General features: G+C 42.7%; 2 protein-coding genes across 9 annotated transcripts in view; one reads left to right on the forward strand and one right to left on the reverse strand.

Annotated features, from left to right (window-relative positions):
- Positions 1–140: 140 nt before the first annotated feature.
- On the reverse strand, positions 141–19791 carry zmynd8 (zinc finger, MYND-type containing 8). 5 transcript variants are annotated; one of them, XM_041948473.1, is made up of 21 exons: positions 19761–19791; positions 10522–10589; positions 10116–10267; positions 7692–7913; positions 7386–7499; positions 6880–6945; positions 6582–6674; positions 6399–6486; positions 6075–6130; positions 5880–5957; positions 5644–5759; positions 5064–5563; positions 4840–4974; positions 4532–4687; positions 3310–3858; positions 2638–3168; positions 2193–2389; positions 1806–1886; positions 1617–1695; positions 1270–1509; positions 141–853 (listed from the first exon to the last, which is right to left on the reverse strand). In XM_041948473.1, the coding sequence occupies exons 2-21, from the start codon at positions 10544–10546 to the stop codon at positions 678–680; spliced, it is 3654 nt and encodes a 1217-aa protein (XP_041804407.1). In that variant the 5' UTR covers positions 10547–10589; positions 19761–19791; the 3' UTR covers positions 141–677. The 5 variants fall into 5 exon arrangements, with proteins under 5 accessions (XP_041804407.1, XP_041804423.1, XP_041804398.1 ...); XM_041948489.1 differs by lacking the exon at positions 19761–19791 and adding an exon at positions 15002–15102 and having other exon boundaries at positions 7692–7835; XM_041948464.1 differs by lacking the exon at positions 19761–19791 and adding an exon at positions 15002–15102.
- Positions 19421–20039, forward strand: part of LOC121614517 (nuclear receptor coactivator 3-like) — a 31822-nt gene continuing 31203 nt past the window's right edge. For all 4 annotated transcript variants that reach the window (XM_041948433.1, XM_041948425.1, XM_041948442.1 and 1 more), the window contains exon 1: positions 19421–19512. The gene's annotated coding sequence lies outside the window, so the exon portion shown is untranslated. The remainder of the gene's footprint in view (positions 19513–20039) is intronic.

Below are 20039 nucleotides of genomic sequence, written 5' to 3' on the forward strand. Positions count from 1 at the left end.
AACAGTTTGTATTGTACTGAGCTTGAGTTTCAGATATCAAGTTCTCTACTTTAAACCTATGTACCTCTCCTACCACTGATGCTATGCTAATTGCATCATAGCTAATTAGACCACAGTGTAACCATAGAAACAGCTTGTTTAAAACGTTTGTATTTGTTATTTCCTTTGCAGTATACAGCAGGCAACATTAGAATAACAAATAAATTAACATAGAATACAAAATAAGTAATTTACAGACATTTTTGTCAACAGTCCTCTAACCTAAAGCTGGGGTGGTCCATTAACATGGGTTACATTTTTGCAGTGTTCAACTGTTGTCCTTTACACTATGTGCATGTTTTTTGACACTCAGGCATGCTCTTAAGATCTTTATACTGACAGCTCTCTATAGACTGCAAAGGAGTGCATGAATATGTTGTATACATTGTTTAAACTGCCCCCTCTAGTGGTTACTATATGCTGTCAGTCTTGTTTCCACATTTAAAATGTTTGAATGACCCCTGTGCACTGGGGGGCAGTATGTGTGCCATGAAAGGCAAACAAAAAATCTCTGAATAAAAAGAATTTAGATTGTTCCCTTAACAGCTGCTCGAACAGAACAATTTACATAGACATATACTCGTAGTGAAAAAAACAAAACATCTATACAATTACATTTTCAAGTATGGTAAGCTCGGTTAGGACAAAGTGACAGCCACATTGTCAGCGCTCTTCTCCATGTCACAGTCTTTGTCTGATGGTGCAGAGGCCGGCGTGTCTCTAAGAGAATTCGGGCCACTGCTAGTCTGCCCTAAACCTTTGTTTGGAAGTTCTGCTGTCGACTCAGCTTCAGGTTCTTGCTGTGGTGCTGTGGCTACAAATAGAACACAAGTGAGAAAATACGTTACATCTTTGAAAATGTCAGTAGTAATGTGGCTGGCGATTATGCAGGCAAGGAAAGGGCTGGTGATGGTTAACAGCTGCTATGAGGAAAGAAAACAAAAAAAAACCCAAAACAATAGTCCCTGTTTGTGTGAACATCTCCTACAGCATGCTTGAAAGTTGTTCTCTTTCCACCGTTTGTGCTGCTAGAACTGTAAATTTCTCTTTGGAGATTAATGGAGTATCTATCTATCTATCTATCTATCTATCTGTCTGTCTGTCTGTCTGTCTGTCTGTCTGTCTGTCTATCTATCTATCTATCTATCTATCTATCTATCTATCTACCTACCTACCTACCTATCTATCTATCTATCTATCTATCCATGTGATCCTGGCGTGTGCCGTTACCTGACTGAGTGCAGGACTTCATGTGCTCTGGCCAGTGGGCTTGCTGACAGGGGTAATCGCAGTAGCTGGTGTTCCAGCAGCAGTAGAAGATGGCCTCTTTCCTGCAGTTAGCACACCACTGTTTCTTCTTTGTCTCGTCCACTGCTTGCTGCTTCTCCAGCTCCATCTGCTTCTTCACCTCAGTCACCAACCTCTCTCTCTCCTGTTCCAGACTTTGCCTCATCTCTGCCATTGTGAGCTCTATATTGAAGTATATGAACATAATCAAACACAGGTGAGTCTCCTTAAACGGCTTTGGAAATAGAAGACTGCATGCATAGTATGCCACTGATCGATTAAGCTCTCACCAAGATTGTGCTTCATTTCGGACAACTCTTGTTGATGTAGCCACTGTAATTTTTCTATTTCGATTCTCAGTCGTCTGATCTGAATTAGAAACGAATGAGCATGTTAGGGCAAGTAAAGGGTCACATGCGACGCCACTGTTATGATCTGAATATCATTCATTAGCTAAAGGGCAAAGAGCAAACACTGACCTCTGCTATTGTATTCCCTGAAGTACTCTTAGAGAGGTCATTGTAGATTTCAGTCATTGTACCTTTGATTGCATCCATTATCTGAAAAAAGAAGGACCATAATATTCAGATGTCTCCTTCAAGGAAAACATATTTCATGGGCTGATCAGACTTTTGTTTTCGTTTTGAGGAGGAAAATTGGAGGTACAGGTATCTGAATATCAATCTTTGCTCCCATTTACACATGAATCCATGCAGGACATGCTCCAGGACATTTTAGGGATAGACTGCATGCGTGAAAGGGGCTTTTCATCTCGGTTATTTAGCCAGAAACTAATGAGTCAGCGCAGAATTCCAGCAGATTTGGCGCCTTACAAAGCAAACGGAAACGGAAAAATTTCTACTAACTTTGTTCGTGTACTTGGCAATGTCTGCAGCCACATCCGCTGAGGCAGTGGGAATATACAGGTCTGTTGCCACTGGTGAAGATGTAGCAGCTGTGCCCAAACTTGATGCTGCCATTATGGCAACAGAGGCGGGACTACTGGATACCAGTGTGACAGCTGACGTGGATGTGCTGAGTGGAGTGTCTTTTTGTTGAATAGCTAGAATTAAGACACTATTAATCAGAAACACCATTATGGAAAAAACTGATGCTGAAATGTTTAGCATGCACGTGTGACTGCAGAGGGTAAATTGTAATATTTCAATATACAATTCTACTTAATATACAGAACAATGGATATTGAACATTTGTACACTACATTTTCTAACCATGAGTACAAGGAAATGTTGATGTATACTGGCCCGCACACTGTGTGAAGTCATACTTAAACACTGTCATGTTGTCTACCTTTAACAGCCTGTCTGGTCTGATAGCGTGTGCTTTGTGAAGACTGCTGTGCTGAAGATGAGGATACCGCTGTCGAGCCGTTCCCAGTGGCCTGTGTCTGGGTCAGCGCCTGAGCCTGGCCTTGCCGGGGAGACGACGCCTGCATCTGTGTGGTCGCCACAGGTTGCTGGTTCTGTTGCTGACGCTGCACCTTCTGCATGTGCCACTTCTGAGAGGACGTCTGAAACTTGGCGGTGGGATTCCACACCACGGCTCTCTGTACCACTGGCACTGTCTCCCTGGGAAGCAGAGGGCGCTGTTTCTTCAACGTCGGCGTGGTGGAAGCTGCTGAGGAGGAGGAGGAGGAGGAGGAAGAGGGAGGTGTTGTGGTGGCACTGGACATGGTTGTAAGGCTTATGGTTGCAGGAGAGGGAGTAGTGAAGGAGACCATGGTGACAGGTATGGCCATAGGGGACTGCGTGGATACACTGGAGGGTGTGGAAGGCGCTGTACTGTTTTGAGATGGGAGTGTCGAGGGGGTCAGGGCTTTACCTAAAAGGGAACACATCTACATTATTTACCAGTTCCTCCTGTACAAGACTGATGTTCCCATCAATGGCATTACTTTCAGTAATGTGTGTTTTGAGTGTGATTATTTCTTATGGGATCAGCAGAGAAAAGTACAACTCTCACCTTCAGGTTTACTAGCAGATGACTCCTTCACAGCGTTGTCTTTCCTGCTCCTCTTCCTGTCCTTGCCTCCCTGTTCCTCTCCGAGGTCAATAACCAGCTCTCGCTCGGAGTCAGAGTCCTCCACTGGCACAGACTGCTTTGCCTCCTCTTTCACTTGAGCTTTCTCTCTGGGACCAGGTGATGCTGGAGGTGCTTTGGCCTTTTCTGGGCTGTCTTTTTCCGAGTCTTTGCTTATTTTCTCTTTAGTTGGAGCATCTGAAGCTGTTACAGTGGCGTCGCCTGCTGCAGTGGCGTCACCTGCTGCAGACTCAGATGCCACCAGCGTATCAGCTTTACCCTCTTTATCTTGGCTTGGGGAAGGTGGGTCTTTAACCTTACTTTTGGTAGGCTCCCTCTGGGCTTCATCATTGGGTGCTGCCTCCTGACCATCCTTGGTCTTCTGCTCCTCATCACTGGCATATTCACTGTCACTGGAGTCAGATTTATCAGAGTCTTCTGAGTCACTGTGTTCCACACCTTTATACACATCAACAGAGATCTCATCTATACCTGCAAAACAAAAGAGTAGGCGGGATAGCACATATGAGTTCAGCTAGAGGAGCAAGCACAAGTAAGCAAGTAACTGGATCAAAATGATTCAATACCACACCACAACACACGGTGTTACGGTAAACATACTGGCCACGAACCATTCAGTGCAAGACATTCAGTATATGACTTCTTCAGTTCAGTATTATCGGTGTGTTGCTGCTATTACAGTTTGCTGGTTACAGATTAGCGTCAGACTGCATGCCGGTGTTGTTCAAGTGAAGTCAAGTTTGTCTGTGGAAACACTTCGAATAAGTCATTTACGACACCATTTCCCAAACGTGTAGCTTAGCGGAACGAGACAAAAACAGACTGGAAGGCGAGTGCTTCTCCCCGAAGAATTCTGGCAGCCTCTCGCTGCAGATTCGGACCAAAGCAATAACTAATGCTTTAGGAGTGTTAGGAGCGTGTGGTCAAAGTGCTTGAGTTCTGCTACAATGTGCCTTCATGTGTGCAGTCAGTCTGTATAAACAAGCACAAGTTGTTCAGGAATTATCAACTGTGGGATGGAGCCGTTCTGACATTTATGTTATAACATTGCTGTCATCCCCAAAGTGTGTTGCTTTAAGCAACTTTTCCATTCAGGCAGTGATTCTGCTGGCTGTCAACAACAGGAGAGAAAAACTCCACTGACCCAGCTGTGCCTTGCAACTCTCAATGGTTTTATCCAAGTTCAGCTGGAAGCGGCTCTTGATCTGTCTTTTTGGAGAAGTGAGCACTGGTGTGGCTCCTTGTTTCTGCTGAACTGTTTCACTAAGCTCCTTCAGGTCCATTTCTGCTTTACTCCGATCTGGAACAATACAACGTAACATAATTACAAACAGCAATATCTGCACAAGAGAAAGACTTTATTTCTAGCAGAATCATGGTGACCTGTATTTGACCACAGAGAATCAACATATTGTCAAACACCTTCAGGTATAATTGGCATGACAGATTCACCTAGGTTGAGGTTCAGAATGCTTCCTGTCGGTGGCGTCTTCTCCGGCTTGGGGATGCCAGGAGCTTGAGAGTGGAATGGTTTAGGGCTGTCCAAAGAAGTGCCTGCAGGACCAGGTCGAGGATGGGCAGGTGATGCTGTTCAGACATATTTATTGTTAAATGAAGTCTCCTCCCATCAGACACAAAACACTTGTCGCTACACTAAAATGCACCTGGTGAAATACCTGTACAGTCCACGGACTCTTCTCCCGGATTGTACTGGTTGTTCTGAGCTTTAGTCTGGGACTTGTCCGCTGTCTCTTGTTCCCCATCCGAACCAGTGTGGGCAGAAGAATTGGTGCTCATGGGGGAGCGAGGCATGTCACTGAGAGGAAGCCGCCGGCCTGCTGTCCCCCCTCCCATCCCAGCCCCAGACATCATGGTCCTGGCCAGAGGGATCTTGGGTGATGCTGTCATGTCAAAGCTCAGCTTGATCTTCTCCTGTTTCTCAGATTTGATGGGGGCAGATGAAGGGTTGGAGGGATCCAGCAGCATCTGGAAGTTGTTGTCAGGAGTGTAAGGTGTACGAAAGGGGGCATAGTTAAAGACTCCAAACTTCTTCCTCATGTTCTCCACATAGACCTCCATCTCTTGCATGGCACTGTTGAAGATGCTTTTGGTCTTCTTCACAGAGAATGGAATCTCCTTTGACATGAGGTAGCAGTTGTTTAAAGGAACCCAAGCCCTGAAGGATAAAGATTCACATCATAAACAAACACTGAAACGTACCTCATAGTCCAAGTAAGTGAAGCACAAAGGGCTGACCTGTCATGCTGGCCAAAAAAGCGAGCATCCACTTGTCCATCTTTGTCCCGCAGAGCTTTAGCAGGCCAGAATGGAAATCCTTTCAGTTTGGCCCACACTAGAGGGTGCGGGTTACTCTGCAGACATACAGTAAAACACTGGAACTAAGTGGTGATATTCCAGTGATCTCTGATTGAATGAGTACACAACCTGCTGGAATCAGCAACAGAAACTTCCAAGTTACTCAACTAGCTTACACAAGGCTCACAGAACCAGTTGTCTCTCTTTTGGCAAGCAGACAGATAACACTCTGGACAAACTTCAATCTCGTTCATCTGCAATTAAAGAATCAAAGGACATATGAAATTAAGTTCCAGTTGTCACGTCTAGTGTTTTAAATCATCAAAAAAATCAAACATACAAAGTGTTTCTAACCCAAACCACATACCCACCTCATGCTCACAGATTTTCACGATCACTTTAGCAGTTGCTGTAAGTTTGTGATTGCCTGAAAGAAGGACATCTGCGTTAATTTAAAAACACACTGGACAGGGTGATTCGGTATAGTTGTTAATGGTCTTTTAGTGGAATTGCTCTGTCATGATGACAGCATGTTACTGTAATTTCTAAGTAGCAAAATAGGTTGCTGACATCTGACCATCAACAGTGTAACATTGCATTGAACATCAGTTAAACTATTTCATGACATCGTATATTCTAATTTAGCATGATAATGATTTAATCCTTGTTACCCAGCTGTGCTTAACAAATCATACCTCCATTGTATATAATACAGTTGTGCAAAATCCATTTTGCATCTGCCAAGAAGGCCTCCGTGCAGCCATACATTTTCTTTTTAATATTCTGTGGTGCAAAAAAAAAAACTGAACATTTCAAGCCTTTTGAACATTTCTACATTCATATTATCGCAACAAAATATGTGACAGCTTGTGGTTTACCTTCTCAAGTGTGCAAAGATCCATGGGGTGAAAAATGTACTCTGCATAATCTGGATGCTGTTCAAGAGAGACAGGTTTCTGGAAGGGTTCAGTCTATAAATTGAGAAGACAGAAAAAAAAATGAAGGTCGAAAGACTCTCAGGACAGGAGACGTACTGCACAGCCTTCCCCTCTACCGCACAAGAACATGCTACCACCATGCTACTACTAAAAATCTAAAAGCCGCTTCAAACAAAAGGAGGAAAACCAGTGGAGGAAGAAATCATGACGGGGTCTTGTTAGTGGTGTAATTGATTACCCAATTAAAAGTCTTTCTCTGCGTGGAAGCTGCATGGGGGGAGCGAGATGACAAGCGGGGATGATCCTGAAAGAGAGTGAGAGGGGCAGCTGTATCCTCACCACCAGCTAGCATGTTTACCTTCATGGTTTCCAGCCATGACAGGCCCATTATTGTACAATGACTATGATTGTTAGTTCTGTTATTAGAAATCATTTGCACATGCAAATCAATAATATATCATGCTGGACTGATGTGTGGACAAGTAGTACTTCAGGGTGCAGATCTTAACATCTGGCATGACTGGTTGGGAATACGATGACCAGAAAAAAGCGTGTCTTTTCGTTGCATAAGCAATCTGAAAATTAAGACTGGCCAGAAAAGAATGCATGCCAATATCCAGGTGAAATTAAAATGGAAACAGACAGAGTACCGCATCTGGAATCAGACTGGCTGCCTCAAATAATATCATCAGTTTGGTAGCATGAAGAGGGACTCTAGAGAGACAGAGGGACCAGAATACTTACACCTGGCTGTTTCATCTTCTGAAGGGCAAACTTTAGTAGGTAAGACAGCTGGTCTATAGTTAGCATCATCATGGCTTTGCTCTGAGTCTCTATACACTCAGCAACTGTTATTTTCTGGAAGACATCAAGGGGAAAATAGTGTAATACTGTTTAGTCATCCCAGAATTGCACAGAAGGTATGTAGGCTCTACATGTATTTATCACTTACGTCCTCCGTAATAAAAAACGATTTCTACTTGTTTTGACTACACCCTTTGAAATATGGCTTACAACACCCATACACTACACACATTCCTGGGTGAGTACCTCACACTCCGGACAGAACCAGTCGCCCTCGGGCTCTGCTGGTAGTTTGAGGCACTTGGCGTGGTACACCCTGGGGCAGAGCTCACAGCAGAGCACCTGGCCCTCGCGGTGGCACAGCCAGCAGTAGAAGTCATTCCTGCCGTCCTGTGGTACAACATCAACAGGGTCTGTGGTGAGTGCTGGCTGCTTCACATAGTAAAAGGGACCATGTCTTAGTTCTGACTGGAATGCAGGCAAAAGAAACACAAAGTTGGGGGAGGTCAAAATCAGGCCAGAGATCAGAGAAGCCAAACAGACATGCACAGCATGAACAAAACTCACACAAGTCAAAAACACAGGCTCCTGTGAGTGTCTGGATATTCATTTGAAGTCACATGACTTGCTCAGCTCTCTGATTTGAGAGCTCATCACCAGTGTGACAAAGGTAAACAATGTGGACAGCCTTGGTTGGCTACTATCATTTTCAAAGGTCAACCTAATGTGCCATGTGTAAGGCTATAGCAATCATGTACCGACTCTGCATTTGTGAACTGCTTTAAACACAAAGGCAAAGCATGCACACAAAAAAATTAACTGGCCACAAATAATCATATCACTTTCTCAGATTACACAGAGTTTTATTCAAATTAGGGGTGCACGGACAGCATTTTATCAGAACTCAGTACTCAAGCAGAGTATAAAGCAATTGAAGACTTGAGCACTTCTTAAAATTGTTGTTATCAGTAGCGTCCCACGAGACCGAACAACTACATATGTTAAGTGTAAAAAAATGATGTTTATTCATATGGCAATGTCAACAATCGTAAAGATCACAGAACACTGTAAAACACAGTGACATAATACCCTAATATTCTATAGTCTGATCCTGAAAGACTTTAAATCATCATCACCCAATCCTATAACAGATATAACAGGCACACAAAAACATGTGCCATTACTCAAATGTCAATCTTCCAAAAGTCTGAACTACCAAAAAATGCAACAGGTCAGAGCTGTTTTAGCCTTAAGGTAAAACACATACTGTCACTGTCCCAACCCCAGAGCAAACTGAACTAGTACTGGTGAACGGTAAGGGCTAAAGGGACTTATTTATGATCTCCATCCACAACATCTCTCTTTTTTTCAATAAATTAAGATATATAATAATAAGAACTCCTCCCCTATCTGCTCCAGTGGAGCTGCTAAGTGGCCAAAAGTTCAGATTGTGGTTCTACTGGACAGCTTCCAGGTGTGGATTCATTTAACTGTGATTAATGTCTGTTGCTGTGGAGCAAAAGAGTGAAAATACCCTGAATAAACATAGACCTTAAAATATGGACAGAATATGAATTACTGATCACAACCAACCACTTCTTCCCCATAGAAAAAAGACTGCCCTGGTGTTGGAAACAGACACCGAACATGAGCTCTATATGCACCTACAGCCATGCTACAGATCATATCAGTGCACTTCATTTACTGAGTGAGGGGCTGAATGTGGCAGCTTTTGATAGCTTGCTGAGTATTGCAGTTATATGAATAACAACATTAAAGCAGATTGATTTTTTCTGCTGATTTTTAACAGGATTTTGTATCCCCATGTTTCCAAAATGTCCCTGCTTCACACACGACAGTGTCGACTATAGCTTACAGTCAACAAAGTCCTTATCTGGAGACTAGAGATCAGAACACCCCCGATAGAAGAAAAGGAGGACGAGTTCAAATAAAATGAAAACTAGCCGCAGATCATGCACTAATGTCCTTCAAATTAAGCTAAAATACACACATTCATTTATGTTATTACATACATGTGTTGGGATTTCTACAAATACCAAGCAACAGTAATTAGCATGAATTCAGTTGTAATGATTGAAAATAACATTTAAGGCCTCATCAACATTTTATCAAACAATATAAATATCTAATTTTTAATATTTTGGATGCTTTGAGACAGTTCCACGTATAAGGGTGGCAGACATCTCAGGCTTTCTGCAGCTAAAACTACTATTAACCACACTGCTACATACATCTGTTCAGCTATTTGGGTTGACTAACACTTAAAGTTTAAGTTTCACACACAGAATAAATGGAGGTGCGTCTCTTTCAGCCTCCTTCTCGCATGCTCGCTCTCTAAATTCAAACTACCAATATTTTATGTGAGCTAAAAACAAATATCTGCATCAGTGTTGTATATGGAAGCCAGCATATTGTACAGATTGGGTTTAGGCCTATGATCCGAATGCAATATGAGGCAGACTACCTCCAGATGTGGTCAGGCAGATCCAATCATATTCCAATCACATCGCATTTACACACATTTATGAACATGCATCATTTCTTCTCCATAAGAAATAACATGTCCAGATACAGACTGCATTTTAATACCAGGTGTGAATGGGGTCGTTGGGAGAGCGGGTTTAGATGCTGTTTTTTGTTCATTAGTACCTGGTCTTTGCTGCTGCTAAGAGCACCTGGTTTCTTCTTCTTTTTCATTGGGCAGGGGGAAGTTTCAGCAGACGAGTGACCATTGGATGAGTGAGAGGGACTCGGCATCTTTCGTTTTTGGGTCATCCGCTCTGCTGAGCCTGTGTCTGAAACTGCAGACAAAGGTCAAAGATTACACAAACCAGGAGGAGCGCACTGACGGCTTTCTTAAAGCAGTCTTAAAGCACAGGTTTCCTGCACTCACACAGTCAGTTGAAGACAGTAAACACAGTAAAATATATAATATATCTAATACACAGTATTAAAGCAAAATCACTGTACACATTGCTGTATAGTAGAAGTATAGAAATAGATACAGAAATAGAGCCCTCTTATCTGGAAAAAGAGTTGCACAGTATGTTGTTACCTTTGGACCGTGTTGAGATCTCCATGTCTTCTGCTGTAATCTCAGTTTTTCCCTCGTCGTCGGTCACACTGATGAAGACAAGAGCAATGTCAAAGGTTTTCCAGTCAAACGTAACCTGCAGCTGAACACTTCTCACATCTATTATTTATTCTACGTTAAAATATATATATTTGAAAATGTTCTTTAGAGGCACACCTGACTGGGTCGGAAGTGACAACATAATCCAACATTTTTGGTTATTAGTGACTGTTGGTTGTGTGGTTCATAAGTGGAAATGTAAATAATCAAATGTTCAGTGTTGAGACTGTAATACATTCCTGCAGAAGTTTGTTATCAAAGACAAGTCTCACCAACCCCTTAACACTTTGCCCTTGTGCTACTACAGTGGGATTTATGCTCGATAACAAAGGTCAATTTTGCCTCTCTTGACATGAACATGATTCTGGTTAGATGTGAGGTGCTCAGTTGGGAAAGGAAGCGTCGTAACTCTTCTTTAAAAATTTATATTAAAATACTTCTGGTAAAACACAAGTTTCAAACGCTTCGAGAGATATGAATGATTACATCTGTAAATGAAGTTACCAGCAGTGACATGTTGCTAAATCTGTTTTACATCAAGCATTCATTCAGTTCTTTTGTCTGACTGAAAAATGATTTTAATTAATTGATTCTGATTCTACCAGCACTCTGTAAAGTTGACAAAAACATCTGTTTTCTACTCTGCTTAAGGTTATGTGATTTCAATAAACACATCATAATCCAATGTAGCATGAAAACAAACGGGCCACTGGAAATAGTCTGCTAAATCTCTAATGGCAGACATATTGTCTATGATACAGGGACTATATAAACTTAATAAAAATGGACTACAACTTGCAACGCACATCATTACTGAAAATACTGATAATACAGTGATTATCACTCAAACCATACATCAACAACTTCAAGACACGTGCAGAAAATAATGCTGAACTCTAAGATAGTTCTGGACCACAACCTGATGACACAAAATCTTAAAAATACCTGAAACATAATGAAAGCAAACGTTAACCAATAATGGAGCAAAAGCAGCTGTGTGTGGCCATTCTACTCTATTATAAATAGTGAGCACCTTTCTCCACTGACCACAGGTCTATAAATAGTAAACATGAAAACACAGAACAGTAGAATTTGCAGTGTCTGAGCCCTCTGACATCCAACAAGTGAAAAGCTGGTAAAGACTTCCCTGCCGTTTTAAATCCACCACATGACATTCATTGATCAAGTGACCCGATAACAGACAGCACATCATAATGATTGCATAATCACAGACCCCGTTCTGTTGAGAAACAATCCCTTGAAATGTGAGCCACGATTTGCTGTGAACCACCTCCTTTTCAAATCTAGCCAACAGGTTTTTCTCAGTATCAGTCCAAGATGATTCACCTTGGCTTGCAGGTGCCCTGTTGTCGATCCTATTATTGTTGCCATTTTCTCTGACGCCACAGTAGATGCATCGGCCTCACTGTTCAGATGGCTTCAATTTTGCCAGTTTTTGTTGCGCTCACTCCGGAGGAGAGCACCATTTGAATGTTTTGTGTGAAAAAAATAGACAGGCATCCACTGTACACAAAAACACTGCTTTCATTTCAACAATCTTGCCCACCAAACCTCCTTCCCTCCTCCTCCTCCTCCATCACTAAATAAGGATGAAATGACAGACAGGAGCACAGCACATCTGCAGAGGCAGACAGGAGTGCAGTGAAATGGCTTTACTGGCCTCCTCATCTAACCTGTCTGGACACCCTCAGACAATCAATCCCAGCAACATGCTGTCCTGTCCAGGGCAGGAAATACAGCAACAACAGACAAAGAGAAAGACGTGGACAGGCACAAGGAGGAAAATCAATGCTGCCCATCCTGACAAAAACATTTTTAAAGCTAAGACCACAGATCACACGATACAACCTATTGTAACCTACTGATACAACCCTTTCCACACCCACCACTGCCATAACATCCATGCTTCAATGTAGGAAATCAACAGCATACCTTTTTCCTTTCTCATATACAGATTCTTCAGCCTATTCTTTAATCTTTTTCAATTATTGAGGGCGTTGGGGGATGAGGGAAAAGATGGGTCCAGGTTTCCCAGAAGGCCTTCTCTCCCTGCTGCTCTCTCCTGCAATTGTCAATCTTTAACCTCGGCTGCAGGCTGCCGATTGGCTTGAGCACCACACGGAGGTGCCTGATTGGGTGCTCAGCTCGGTGTGCCACACAGGCTCTCTTCTCCCCGCTCTCCTCAGCCACAGTGCTGCAATGCAGAGAGGACTGCTCCTCACTGTTGCTGAAAACCTCCTGAAAACCAAGTCCCTCTCTCCCTTTAAACCCCACACAGACACACACTGGCCGTGTGCCTTTTATCAGACATGTAAGATGCAGCTCTACAGGCTTGACGGGGAGAGGATCAGATTTCCTCTCTCGCTGTGCTCTCAGACAGTGTATATGTATGGCATCCATTTTGAACACTCTCTCTCTCTCTCTCTCTCCCCCTCTCTTGCTCTCTCTCTCTGACAGCGCACCGCACACACAGCATGTACACAAGGCACCAGTCAAATCTGCTGTGAGGGACCACATGCGGCTCATTATCTGCCCCAGCATGTTGAGATGCAGCATGGGCCCTAATACTGGACACAAAGACAGGACTGTAAATGTCACGGGCCTCTCAGACGGCAGAGAAAGCCGACCCCCTCCCTCCTACGTTTCCTCAGCATATACTGTCTCATAATCAATATGTGCCTGGCGACTTGAGTGTAAGTAACAGCGCGCTGGAAAAAACATCAACTGAGAGCAAGGCTGTACATTTTTCCATCTTTCTGTGGATGGCATTTCCAAATATATGCATTTAATTTAATCAAGTCTGGAAGTTCAAACCATGAATACAGACGACGCACACATTTAAAACACGCAGGTAAATATAGAGTGCAACACAACCAGAAACCACCCTTCAGAGGAGAAACACATCCAGGCCAAAATGTCAAGGCCAGCTACATCGACTGCACAGCTCCAAGAAGGTCACCTGGTGGATATTTTAAAGACGAACTCCAACCTCAACAGGCTGTGTGCGTCGGTGTAATGCAGATCTAAGTGTGCCTCCACCAATCCTCCCAGCATAGTGGACTGAAGGGATTAGACGAATTACCAAGTATCATTCACAAAACACTGGGGAGGGCTGGTTGCTTGACCCTGGTCGAGCAACATTATGTGTGCCATTATATCCAGGCCATAGTTCCCCTGGTTATATCTGAAACAGAGCCTGTATCAGACATCATCCACTAATAACGACAAAACAGCTCACACATTCCACCTGGAATACATTTAATGTTCAAGACTAAAATAATACTATTGATAAACTGGCAGCGATAGATACAATCGATGAATGATTCTCTTTAAATCTGATTCATGCATACAGAACACCAACACCAACAACATTATGCATAAGCAGAATTCAGTCTAACCTGGTCGACTTCAAAAACAGGTTTTCAAGCCTGTGTGGATGAGGTGAGGTTTCTGTGCAGAGCCTTTTCAGAGGAAGTCCTTCCCTTCTCCTTTCCTTCTCTCTTACATACAAATACACAGTGTGCTTGGAGCAGAGGGACAGAAAGGGGAAGCTCTCTAAAATGGCTGACACTCGGCAGCAGAGAACAACACTGGGAGGCAGTGCTCACCATTAGGCTCAGGCAGTTCCTCCAACCCTGTGATAAATAAGCTGCTACGGCATATTTAGTCCGTAGATAATTGGTATTTTAGAAAACTGGTGAGCGGCTTACAGGATTAGGCCTGTGAAAAGCATGTTTTATATTCACCAAGTAAAAATGGGAATAATGGTGAGGTGAACAGCAGAAAAATCAGAAGTGAAGTGTAGAAAAATCAGGCAACTAGACAATTTGCAGTCTGTTCTTCATTGCCATGTTACCCTGGCAAACAATTAACAACAGCGCCCTGCTGCCTTACTCTCGTGCCAGTTTGAGGCCTAAATTAAACTTGCTGTGCTGTCAGTTTACCATCTGTTAATTCCTCTGAGGACTCCCCTCTGCAGTGCTCCCTGTCTCTCCCATCCTGCCTGGATCCCTCGCCAGGCCTGCGATCCTGACAGCATAGGCCAGGGGCAGCCACAAAAACTCAATCCTCATTTGATCTTGATAAAAGCAGGCTTTCTCAGTCAGTGCACCATAAATATACAATGACCTTACACTTGACCCGTGGCCCCCTATTGTAAGTGTCCAGACAGCCACCCAGTTAGCAGAGGCAGCCTGTTGTAATGTACCATGCTATGCTCTCCTTCCATGCTCCACTCCTATGCTATGGGGTGACAAACACTCTTCCCCCTCCCCCAGTCTGTCAGACAAACCTGTATTATTACTCAGGCACGGATCACACACAGTGGCTGGTGCCTTATCAGTAGAGCAGTATATGTGGAAAAAATGAAAATAAGGCTTACCTCTGTGGATGCATGGCTAAAAACTCTGTGTGATATGTCAATGCTTATTAAAACATGGAGGACAGCCCTGTCAGCCCTCACCCTGCTCAGAGCACAGGCACGGCTCTCCAAGCTGTCCGACTCACTGCTCTGATATAAGGCACGCCGAGACTGGCCGCGCACGCTGGCATAATGTAAGGCAGCTGCTGATTGGCCGGTGCATTTCCTGGCTGCTTGTCTTTTGTTGAGCACAGGCAAGCTGAAACGCAGTACTTGGAGCGCGAGGAGCTAGGCCCAGATCAAAATAACCAGCCACTGCACAGCTTTGGGCTGAAAAGAAGACTGCACACAGCTGTTGCATAAACTTACTAGAAAGTAGGCCTTCGGTGTAGCTGTGAAGGGTAGTCAGCAGATGTGCAAATAAAGAAAAGGCTTGTGGCTGTATTCTTAAGGAAGTACTTGTCTCACCAGATCCCACCCTCAAGATAAACCATCCATCATGGGAAAGACATATAAATAAAAGCAGAGGGTAAACAAGCACTAATTGCGTCTTTGACCTATAAGGTTTAACAATAGTGTAAAAATGCAGACTGAATTACAGTGATGTGCAGCTTGACTCACACTGGAATGTGACCTGGTGTGATTACATGTTAATAACGTGGTTACAGATAGATAACACCATTACAGAAACAATGTCTTTCAGTTTCTGGTTATCTTTCAGTCTTAGTTTCCATCGTTCCACCACAGAGCATGATTCAACAAGATACTCAATGACTCACAGGTAAATCTATCTGACTTCACTATACATTCTAAGAACTGTTCTCCAACATTTATCGTAATTTTGCCATTTTAGGAGGTTGTTCTCTTCATTTTGCCTAAATAATAACTTAGCAGACATGTGAGCTTATATTAACTATATTAGAAACATTTTAGGAGAGCTTAGAGCTTTACTCATAAATCGAGGAGGGAAGTGCAATGTTCTCACCTATTCTGATTTTTATTTTCACTTGCACCCCTTTTTTTAATGGCTACTGACAATATTGAAAAATCCTGTGTCATTGTTTCTTACGTATTTCAGTGTTCTAAAAAATATTGTAACATAGTTGTACACTTATGCGCATATGTGTGTGCAGCTCCCACACACATACCGCATGAACCAGGGGGCTATGAGCAGGGACAGCCTGCAGGAGGGAGGGACGGTGTGAGGCTAAAAAGACAAACACTTAATCATAAGCATAATCTGCTTATCTCTGTCAGACTTTCAAAAAATGTCTGACAGAGATAAGCAGATTATTCAAACTTCATAACCAACTTTGTCATTCACAATGAATGACTGCCTCTCTGTACGTTAAACATTACATGCTAGACTTCTTTGTATGTTTCAGTCGGTGGTTGCTGGTGATGATGCTAATTGTGCTCTGCTTTTTGTAATATATAAGATTTGAGGAGCACCTGCTTGCACTGTCCAGTGTTCTACATGGGGAAAGACAACAGCGACCTCTTGTGGGGGAAATCTATAACCGCACACTACGCACCAGCAGAGAGTTTCTTTGGCAGAGAGGTGAAATAATATTTCCAACACTTTGAATTGGTGGGAATGGCCGGGCCAAGAGTCAGTGCAGGTGTGTCAGCAAAGCAGGGATAATAAAGTAGACAGTCGGCATAAGCACAATGTCTCCACGTTAACAGATAAATAGTTTAGATAACGTTAGTCTCACTTTGTTTAGCTAATCTCAATAGATGATACTGCTGGTTCACTAAATTCCAGTTATAACCTACTGACGTGGGTCAAAAACTGGCAATAACGTTGGTTTCCTACTTTCAACTAACGTCAACACTTAATGTTAAGTTAAGCAATAGGGAAGTCAATTTACAAAGCTCGCGCCAATTATGCACACTCGTTACTTCGTAGTAATTAGCTAGCGACTCACCGTTAGCTCATATTAAGGTTAACTAATTAGGCATGAACTTCTGCCCAAGACACACTGAGCAGGAATAACACGGCTGACCCCCACTTGGCCGGTCAAGCTGCCGATAACACATTATTAGTCACGCACACATAAAAATTAGCTGCGTGTTATATAACTAACCACACACATTATGTCACCTCTGTCGGCCGCGTGTCCAGGCTGCAGACGATGACCCGCGAGCGTTACATGTGGCCGGCTGGTAACGAGCCCTGCAGTCCCCAAGATGGCGCCCGAGTCAGATTTTCACTGCTGGGGCCTGTCCCTGAGCAGCCTTCAAGCCTTCACTGGATTCAAGGTCTTGAATATAACACGTGCAACTGTCGTTTTAGGAGACTTCTTTTCCAATTTATTATTTTTTGTCTCAGTGTATGCATGTCTAAACATCCCTAAGTATTTGCTGTGCAGTGTTCTGGTGCATTAGCAGGCCTATTATTATGTAGGTTATCTGAACTGCCACTGAAGAAGATGCAGAAAGTTATGGAAGGAAATTGCTTCCTTATCCGCTGCTTGGGACTAAAATTAGAATAAGTAATAATTAGACATTGGCCTGTGCGTTACTGACCTGTCATTTCTGGGGTAATAATCCATAAAGGTTAAAAACAGATTCTCTTCCAACGGAGCGATTTAGGTAATTTTAAAAGACTAACGTCAAATGTTTTATATTATAACAATATAATTATATGCAGTGGTTCAGATTCAAATTGATTACTTAACAGAACCCCCCATAAAAAAACAAATACAAATTTTACTGACGACTGATAAGACAATCAATATGTTTTACTGAACTTTAACCTTGTAAAAGAAAAATAACTAGAACCACAATATCATGGAATGTGCACTCTGCCAGCGGTTCAATGTCTATTGGATTTTATAAGTGGAGATGGTTTTTGTGTCTTATTGCATCTGCATAGTATTGAGAATTTGGGGGATGGGAAGGGGCTCGGAGCTAAGAAAGGCATTCTGTTGGCTGTTTGCAGGTAAACCAGTCTGAATACATCAATGATTATGGGGCTATCTCCTGTCCTTTCAAACTGTTATCTCCTGTCCTTTCAAAGTAGAGAGGCTGTGTAGGGAGGGGGGATGGGATAAAGTGTCTCACACTCACTGAGGGGGGAGGTCAGTTTGCCATGTTTTGTGGGGGAGGGGGCACAAACAGAGGGCCACTGGGCCCCTCTTTTGGTTTCCATGGAATGTAATTGAGGCTCTGTCACTCACAAACAGACCAAAAACACAAACAACAAGTTGTTTTTTTTTACTTTAGAGGATTTCATCATGTTATGAGCCAGTAAAAATCATCATAACATAAGCAAAACTGCATAGATCTGAACTGATGTATATGTAATCATGCTGTACATCACTATTGTGAATAATTGTATGACTTTTCCATAGTCACTAGTTGTGTAACACTTTAGGGAATACTCAATGTCTTGCCAACAATAGCCAAGTCTGAAAACATTTTGTGAATTGGTAGCATAACATAAAATGCTGCGACAGCAATGACCTTCACTGCTTTCTCAGCATCTATGTATAAACCAAATAAACTGTATGGGTATTTCTGTCCTGCATGCACACCCTTTATTTTTTTCCACCTCAAAGTTTAGTGTTGATTGTAAGAGAGAATTATGTTCAGTAGAAACATAATGCTCTCCCCCCATCTTTGGCCCTCACTCCCTCATCAGTGGTAAAAATTCAAAACTAATGTGCCTGAGAGATCACCATGGAGACAGATTCCTCCATCCCCTGTGGGCATTCAGGGGCCATGGTTGTTCCAAACTCAGTCCTATTGATATGACTGACACTGGACCCAGAATCTGTGAGGTATCAGGCTGCACATGCTGCCACCTACTTGAGTCACTTTATAGCTGACATAATTGCAAGGTACTAGAAGGCAAAATGTGACTCAGTGGACGTAGTGTTCTGTTCAACAATATAGAGATCATACATTATGACTGCAAATTAAGTCAATCTATTTATTCCTCCTTTAGATATTACATATCATACTCAGTCATGTTACATTGCCTGGACATTTGTAAAATCCTATAGAAACAGTACTGGAAAAACATGCAGCTTTTTACACTGGTCTTCACCCTGATATAATGTGCATGTTTCGTTTAGAGACATTTCAAATGCCCTCTTGTGTTCTATGTATAATATCAATTCTTTACATTTTGTGAAAAAATATTTTTTTTATTTCATTTATAGTGAACAATATAATAGTGTAATACTCTATGGGTATGATTATGCATTTGCATAAAGCTGCTTTCCTGCCAGCCTATAAATACATTTTTAAATCTCTCCCCTAATAATATCAGTGTCTGCTGCTCATATCACCTATGGGTATTGGTGTACGTGTAGTTCATTTGCAGAACGTGTCAAACCGGTTGATGCGGCTTGAAAAGGAAAGCAACTACATTACCCAGAAGCCCTTTCGCGCTGTTACAAGCTGGCTCCCTCCGCTCTGGGAGTGTTTCGCATTTAAACAAACACGGTCCTGCCGAAGATGGCGGAGAGTTTGTAGAGGCGTAAAAGAAACTGCTCTACTCAATGAAAGCGTCGACGCCGGTGAGTTTTCTGCAATTGTTTCATGATTCGTTCAAACCCAAGTTCTGAACTCATGCTAGTGTGCGTTTGAATGCGCAAATTTGTCACAGAGGCAGTTGGTGTTGCTCCGCTTCCGAGCAGGCTGTGGTTTTTAAGCTACCGTGATACAATGAACCACCTCACCACTGTCTGTTTGTTATGGAATGTTTTGTTTTGATATTATTGGCTGAAAAACTATAAATAGGACGACAATTTACGTTAAGCCTGACCTGATAATGTGCCATTCTTATCGGTTGCGCTGTTTGTTGGTGGTTCCGTGAACGTTATCCGCTAGCTACAAAGTTTACGAGATACAGGCTCTCTGATTCGCTGGTGTGCGGTAGCCTAGCCGTTGATAGTCAGCACTGCTCGTGAGTGAACTCGTTTGTGTTAGAGAACGTTAATGTTAACTTGGCAGCGACACAAGGCTGTGTTCATTGTCCACAACACAGCTGGATGGCTTTGGGCACTAAATATTCACCTACCAGACCGTCTGACTTGCTTTACAG

Source organism: Chelmon rostratus, chromosome 2, assembly GCF_017976325.1.
Source record: "Chelmon rostratus isolate fCheRos1 chromosome 2, fCheRos1.pri, whole genome shotgun sequence".
NCBI classification, from domain to species: Eukaryota; Metazoa; Chordata; class Actinopteri; order Chaetodontiformes; family Chaetodontidae; genus Chelmon; species Chelmon rostratus.